This window comes from Tupaia chinensis, unplaced genomic scaffold (assembly GCF_000334495.1).
Source record: "Tupaia chinensis unplaced genomic scaffold, TupChi_1.0 Scaffold000197_1, whole genome shotgun sequence".
Classification (NCBI taxonomy): domain Eukaryota; kingdom Metazoa; phylum Chordata; class Mammalia; order Scandentia; family Tupaiidae; genus Tupaia; species Tupaia belangeri.
Window position 1 is genome coordinate 8632462 of NW_006159672.1, and position 7357 is coordinate 8639818.

At 56.4% G+C, this 7357-nt stretch overlaps 1 protein-coding gene across 1 annotated transcript in view; it reads left to right on the plus strand.

The window, feature by feature from the left end:
• OBSCN (obscurin, cytoskeletal calmodulin and titin-interacting RhoGEF) overlaps window positions 1-7357 on the plus strand; it is a 169478-nt gene that overhangs the window by 77356 nt on the left and 84765 nt on the right. Inside the window, exons 27-37 of the mRNA XM_006146982.2 lie at window positions 912-1178; window positions 1421-1533; window positions 1641-1794; window positions 1968-2129; window positions 2213-2317; window positions 3000-3266; window positions 3802-4071; window positions 4260-4526; window positions 4621-4887; window positions 4976-5242; window positions 6304-6576. Coding sequence (XP_006147044.1) covers window positions 912-1178; window positions 1421-1533; window positions 1641-1794; window positions 1968-2129; window positions 2213-2317; window positions 3000-3266; window positions 3802-4071; window positions 4260-4526; window positions 4621-4887; window positions 4976-5242; window positions 6304-6576 — 2412 coding nt within the window. The remainder of the gene's footprint in view (window positions 1-911; window positions 1179-1420; window positions 1534-1640; window positions 1795-1967; window positions 2130-2212; window positions 2318-2999; window positions 3267-3801; window positions 4072-4259; window positions 4527-4620; window positions 4888-4975; window positions 5243-6303; window positions 6577-7357) is intronic.

Below are 7357 nucleotides of genomic sequence, written 5' to 3' on the forward strand. Positions count from 1 at the left end.
AGACTGAGAAAATTTCCCTCCCATAGTAAGCTGCTCTTACTCTTCTCCAATACCTAACCCTAGATTTACCAATCTCAAATTATTTTTTCACCGTGTTCTCTAATCTCTGCTTCCATGACAATTTCTAGTAATTATGGTCCCAACTATTATTTTCTTCAAGGAGACGTATTTAGCAACAACTCTACCTGTATCCAAACCCTAAGCCATTTTGCATGTGTATTATGACGAATTTTTTAACTGAAACTTTTTGAAAGCTGGAGTTTAGTCTAAATCTCATTATATTTCCATTAGACATCCTTCTGCCAAGCCCATCACCTTTTTGCAAGCAGTAAGAATACTGATTTGGGGATCATAGAAAACAAATAGAGGGGCCAGACAGTGGCAGAGTGTTGAAACATGATGCTCTGCATGGCTGATATACCTGGGAAGGTGCCAGTTTCAGTATTCAGAGACCTCCTTGAATATGATGGGCACACACATGCCCATGACTTTGGAGATGTTTTTGGCTGGAGGCTATTTCTCTGTCTTTTTCTGGATATCACTGTCTCTCTGGTTCATGGAATGAATGATATTAAAAACTTAAGAAAGAGGAAGGCAAAGCTCTCCTTAGAGGAACAGATCTTAGGGGCACAGCCTCAAAGAGGGAGGAAGGAAGGAAGGAGTCAGACCTACTCTGGGAGGCTGGGGGAGCAGCCTCCTGGGTGCATGGCCGCTAGATGGAGTGAGGGATGGAGGGGGTGAGCCTCCCTTAGGAGGGGATGCCTCTGGGAGTGGGGTATGGCTAGAGCTCTCTTGGAGCTCTGTGGCCTCTTGGGGAAGCTGGCTATGCCTGAGCTAGGTGTGAGTGTGGTCTGGCAGGGAGCCAGGGGCCTGGTGCAGCACTCACCCTTTCCCTGTGTGCATCCCCACAGTGCGCCAAGTCCGGCTGGTGCGGGGCCTGCAGGATGTGGAGGCACGGGAACAGGGCGCAGCCACCATGAAGGTGGAGCTGTCACATGCTGACGTGGAAGGCAGCTGGACGCGGGATGGCCTACGGCTCCAGCCAGGGCCCACATGCCAAATGGCTGTGCATGGCCCCACCCACACCCTCACACTCTCGGAGCTGCAAATTCAGGACAGTGGCCTTGTGGCCTTCAGGGCAGAGGGTGTGCACACATCAGCACGGCTTGTCATCACTGGTGCGTAGGCAGGGACCTGTTCCAGAGCATCTGCTCTTGTCCTAAGGTGGCCCAGGGAGGCAGGTGGGGACAGTGGGGTTTGGGAAATGGAATCTTGGCAGGGGCTTGTTCCTGAGCCACCTTTGTGTCACTTCAACCTTCTTGTGTTTCCTACCTCCCCAGACCCTGTCCCTGCCACCCCAGACAGCTGAGCCTTGCTTCTCACTTCACCTGCCCCTGTCTCCTTCCTCCTTCCCCCTCAGAGTTGCCTGTTCGATTCGTCCGTCCACTGCAGGATGTGGTGGCCACTGAAAAGGAGAAGGTCACCCTGGAGTGTGAGCTGTCCCGTCCCAATGTTGACGTGCGGTGGCTGAAGGTGCCTCGGTTTCCTTTGCCTTCTCTGCCTCTCATAGTGGGCAGCCAGGGTGGGACCCCTATGCTGGGCCACCCCAGGGGCCCTGACTGGCCGTCTTCTCTCCACAGGATGGGGTGGAGCGGAGGGTTAGCAAGACAGTGGGCATTTCGGCCCAGGGCACTTGCAGGAGTCTCATCATCTACCGGTGTGAGTTTGGGGACCAGGGCATCTATGTGTGTGACGCCCAGGATGCACAGAGCTCTGCCTCCTTGAAAGTGCAAGGTAAGGCCTGGGCAGGGCAGGCGGGGCAGAGCTGGGGCAGGGCCCCTCACCTACCTGCCCTGGTGAGATGTTCATTGCTCTGGCTCCATCCCTCAGCAAGCTGGGGCACGTTGTGAGGGTGCCAGGAGCACCTCTGTGCATCCAGATGTGACAAGGCTCATTCACTGCCCCAGGCCGCAACGTCCAGATTGTGAGGCCCCTGGAGAACATCGAAGTGACTGAGAAGGAGAGTGCCACATTCATCTGTGAGATCTCCCACGATGAGGTGCCTGCTCAGTGGTTCCGGGAGGGCACTAAGCTGCGACCCAGTGACAACGTGCGCATTCGCCAGGAAGGTGCGAGGGCAGGCAGGCTGCAGCAGGGCGGGGGCTGCGCCCTTACTCTCCATCCCCTGGTGCTGAGCAGCCTTCATCCACAGGAAGGAGGTACACTCTCATCTATCGGAGGGTCCTGGCTGAAGATGCAGGAGAGATCAAGTTTGTAGCTGAAAACGCAGAATCACGAGCCCAGCTCCGAGTGAAAGGTGAGGGAGGTGGGGGTGGGAGGGACTGACTTGTGTGTGTTCCCGTATACGCGCTTGCCTGAGGATGCTGGGGTCTTACAAACACACCTGGGGCACCACGAACCCCTCCCAGGAGAGGGACAGCAATGACTCAGGAGGACAGAAGTTGTTGCTTACTTGGCAGTAAGATAGTAGGTGGGGGGGGGAGGGGGGCGGGAAACAAATACCATTGAAGTCTCTGCCCTGGGGCTTCAGCAAGCACTGGAGAGAAGAGGTGAGGCTCTGGCAGGTAGAGGGCACGTGGTGGCCTTGATGACAGAGTAGAGTGGCTGTACAACTAAGGCAGAGGGACAGGAGGGTGAGCTAGGTGTGAGTGTGGGCTGGCAGGGAGCCAGGGGCCTGGTGCAGCACTCACCCTTTCCCTGTATGTGGAATGGGAAGTGGGGCTGGGGTACAGGGGCTGAGGCAAGGTATGTTCACCTTGTTGATGGTTAATTATATGCAGCTGGTTCCAGGCCAGACCTGAGGAGGACATTCGACCTGAACGCCTTGTCGGGGCTGAGTGGGGGGAGGAGGCAGGCCCTCGGCTGCCCAAGGCCCTGAGTGCAGCGGTCAGTGCACTGGTCAGAGCCTGTGCAGGCAGAGTGCCTAGCCTCTCAGTGTGGAGGGCAGAATGTATGTGACCCTCCTGCCTTGCCGCCAGAGTTGCCAGTGACTCTTCTGCGTCCCCTGCGGGACAAGATCGCCATGGAGAAGCACCGTGGAGTGCTGGAGTGCCAGGTGTCCCGGGCCAGTGCTCAGGTGCAGTGGTTCAAGGGCAGCATGGAGCTGCAGCCTGGGTCCAAGTATGAGATGGTCAGCGACGGCCTTTACCGCAAGCTGGTCATCAATGACGTGCAGCCAGAGGATGAGGACACCTACACCTGTGATGCTGGTGACGTCAAGACCAGCGCTCAGTTCTTTGTGGAAGGTGCTGGCAGTGGGGATGGGCAGCTCTCTCGGTTGCTGGAGGGAGAGTCTATGGCTTCTGTGTTTTTCCTTGGCACTTTGGCACTTTTTTTTTTTTTTTTAAGAGAGATTTTTGCTGTAGGGTACATGCGCTTGCCAGAAAGACAGAGAGAGAAAGCGAGACATCAACCCCCTGCCCCCCGCCAACGGAAGTTGGCCAGGCCACAGTCTCTTTTCCTCCAGTCTCCTCTCAGGATTTTGGGCATGTGTGTACAGGGTGTGAGTTTTAAGCTGCCAGGTCTGGGACTCGAACGGCAGTCGACTATGTGGGAATCCAGTGACATAACCATTACGTCATCTGCTGGTCCCTTTCCTTGGCACTTCTAAAGATGGTCAGGACTGAAAAGGGCTGCTCAGAGGCATCTGGACAGCTTGGGGAGGGTGTTAGCATGTTTGTCTGGGAGAGATTTTTTTCCCAGGAAGGAAATGGAGCCTACAGGAGTAGGGCAGCTAGTCTTACCCAGTGGGACTGCGCATGACTGGCCTCTTGCCTACAGAGCAATCCATCACCATCGTGCGGGGCCTGCAGGATGTGACAGTGATGGAGCCCGCCCCTGCATGGTTCGAGTGTGAGACCTCCATCCCCTCAGTGCGGCCACCCAAGTGGCTCCTTGGGAAGACTGTGCTGCAGGCAGGGAAGGATGTGGGTCTGGAGCAGGAGGGCACTGTGCACCGGCTGACGCTGCGACGTACCTGTTCCACTATGACGGGGCCAGTGCACTTCACCATTGGCAAGTCCCGCTCCACCGCCCACCTCGTCGTCTCAGGTGAGCACAGGCCATGTGGGTAGACATGGGGCAGGGTCGCAAGTGGATGCAGCTCAAGCTCATGAGTGGACATAGTTCAGGGCCTGGCGGACACAGCTCAGGGTCTTGGGCAGGCCAAGCCAAGATGGTCTGGTTTCTTGTGCACCTAGCTCACTCAGCATGGCCATGCCCTCCCCTCCCCTCCACAGACATTCCCATGGTGCTCACACGGCCACTGGAGCCCAAGGTAGGGCGCGAGCTGCAGTCAGTGGTTCTGTCCTGCGACTTCAAGCCACCCCCCAAGGCTGTGCAGTGGTACAAGGAAGACACGCCCCTGTCTCCATCCGAAAAGTTCAAGATGAGGCTGGAGGGCCACATGGCAGAGCTACGTGTCCTCCGGCTCACACCTGCTGATGCTGGAGTCTATCGGTGCCAGGCAGGCAGTGCCCAGAGTAGTGCTGAGGTCACTGTGGAAGGTAGGGAACGGGGGCAGGGGGGACGACGGGGTCATTGAGCCAGTCTCCAGGGGTGGGAGTAGCCAGTTCTAAGGCCCTGGTGTGCCCCTTGTAGTGCGAACGGTGACAGTGACACAGCCACTGCAGGATGCTGAGGCCACAGAGGAGAGCCGGGTTTGCTTCTCGTGTGAGCTGTCCCACGAGGATGAAGAAATTGAATGGTCGCTTAATGGGACAATCCTGTACAACGACAGCTTTCATGAAATCACACACGAGGGCCGCCGCCACACGCTGGTGCTGAAGAGTGTCCAGCAGGCAGACTCGGGCACCGTACATGCCTCTTCCCCTAAGGTGTCCGTCTCTGCCCGCCTGGTGGTCAGAGGTAAGCTGTCCCTGTGGGGTCAGCAGGGTTACTCCCTTCACCAGGGTGGGTACTGGGCTCCCCTCACTGGCCCGTGTTTTCCACCCAGCAAAGCCGGTAGTGTTCCTGAAAGCACTGGACGATGTGTCTGTGGAAGAGCATGGCACACTGGCTCTGCAGTGCGAGGTCTCAGACCCAGCGGCCCGTGTGCTGTGGCGCAAGGATGGTGTGGAACTGGGCCCCAGCGACAAGTACGATTTCCTCTACACGGCGGGGACACGGGGTCTCGTAGTACATGACCTGAGCCATGAGGATGCTGGCCTGTATACCTGCCACGTGGGCAGCGAGGAGACCCGGGCCCGGGTCAGCGTGCATGGTGCGTGGTTATGGGATCAGCCAGAGCTTGTGGGGTGCTGGGACATGTTGATCCACCTCTGTCCTGGGTATCCAAATACTCTCCAAGATGAAGAGGTTGTTCTGCTGAGCCAGGATAGGTGGAGAAGGCTCCTGGAGGAACAGGGGCTCTACATGGCCTGGTTATAAGCTGGTGGACCAGGGAATGATGAGCCAGAGCCAAGGGCAGGAGGCTACACAGTCCCTGCCTGGTAATCCTGACATAAGCCAGAGACATTCACACCACACTGCAGGACAGGTCTGGGCAGAAATAGGAGCAGGCATGGAGGCAGAGGGGACAGTCAGGGGAGCCTCCTGGAGGTCATGCACAGAAGCAGAGAGAAGCCAGGCAGAGGGCTGTCTGGGAAGGGCTCCTGGGCTGAGGGCACAGCTTAGTAGAGGAGGCAAGGGGGAGCTATAGGCAGACCAAGTTCCCATTTCTATGGAGCCTAAGATAGACCCAAATGTCACTTGGCTGGCAGGGCAGAAACATCACCCCAACCCAGCCCTGCTATTTCAGGTATACATTCCTGTCACCTAGGGCTGGGTTCCCCAACGACGGGTGGCTACCTGGCCTCCTGTGTGCACCGTTGTCTTGGCCCAGCTGGCTATAGTCTTGCTCTTGGTTCCAAAAGTGACAGGCCAGATGGAGGTTTGCTCGTCTGTGACTCCTGGAGGGTCCGTGGTTGTCTTGCTGATTTACAATGAGATAGGAATGGGAAAGGTGGCCTAGTGAATTTGTCCAGAGGCTGGACTCACCCTGTTTGGAGGGGTCCCTTTGTCAGGAGTTCCTGTCCTTCCTCTTCTGGAGATGATGAGCTGGTGACACCTGTGGGTGGTCCCCATTCTCTTGGCTATTCTGATGGGAACTCACAGATGCTGGTCAGATGCCAGGGTGTGGTCAGCTCAAGGCCAAGGGGTATATGCCGATTTGGTGATGTGCTGTGGTTTGGCCCTTCCTGGGGTCTAGCTAGGGCAATGCCATTCTCTCAGGGCAGGCATCTGCTCAGCTGGCTGATATGACAAGTCCCCTTTGATCTGCAGACTTACACGTGGGTATCACCAAGAGGCTGAAGACGATGGAGGTGCTGCAGGGTGAGAGCTGCAGCTTTGAGTGCGTCCTGTCCCATGAAAGCACCAGCGACCCTGCAGTGTGGACAGTCGGTGGGAAGACAGTGGGCAGCTCGGGCCACTTCCGGGCTACGCGCCAGGGCCGTAAATATACCCTGACAGTCCAAGACGCCACTCTGAGTGATGCTGGGGAGGTGGTCTTCTCTGTGCGGGGCCTTACCTCCAAGGCCTCACTTATTGTCAAAGGTAGGCACTGTAGGCAGGGGCAGGGCTTATTGCCTGGGCTGAGGGACTGCCAAATCTCTCCTCAGCCAGCCAGGAGTTGGGGTCCTGGGCTGCTAAAGCTGCCAGGCATAGGGTACTTAATGGGACTCTCTTCCCTAGGTCCTGGTGAGCTTCCATTTCAGAGGCCATAGGGACCTAGAGCCTGGGGTGCTGGGGAAGGTTCTGGCCACCCAAGTGGGGGGGGGACACTTTTGGATGAGCTTCTCTGAATGTTTGGTGCAAACCCAGGATTCTGGTCCCCAATCTATAGTCTAAATGAGCTTTGAGCAGTTGGTAGCCCCTGGCATGCGTGGTTCACCAAACCAATTGGATAACACTTGAGCCAAGGCCATCAGCTATGCACTTGGCTATGACTTCATTGTCACTATTTCTGAGCTTATGCTCCCGACTCACATACTTAGTGTTAACTGGTGGAGTGGCATCAGCCCTGGCCACACTTTGAATTGTGGAGCTCTGAACAATGCTGAGAAAGTAAGATTTTGTGGTCTCAGGTCCCTTTACCTTCCAGGTCCCACTTTGTGACAATAAGGTCTTCCAGTATTTCTAGACTCTGAGGTTCCTGGGGTTTGAGGTCGCGGAGTGTGGGGCTGTAACTTTTGTAGTCTCAGTCTCCAGGTACTGAACCTTCCTGTGTACTTGTTTCTGCCCTTGCCCTCTCCTTGCAGAGGCCAAGGCTGCACCTGTGACCATAGCTGGGGTTGCTAGTCATGGCCACAGCTGAGGTTGTGGCTGCGGCCATGGC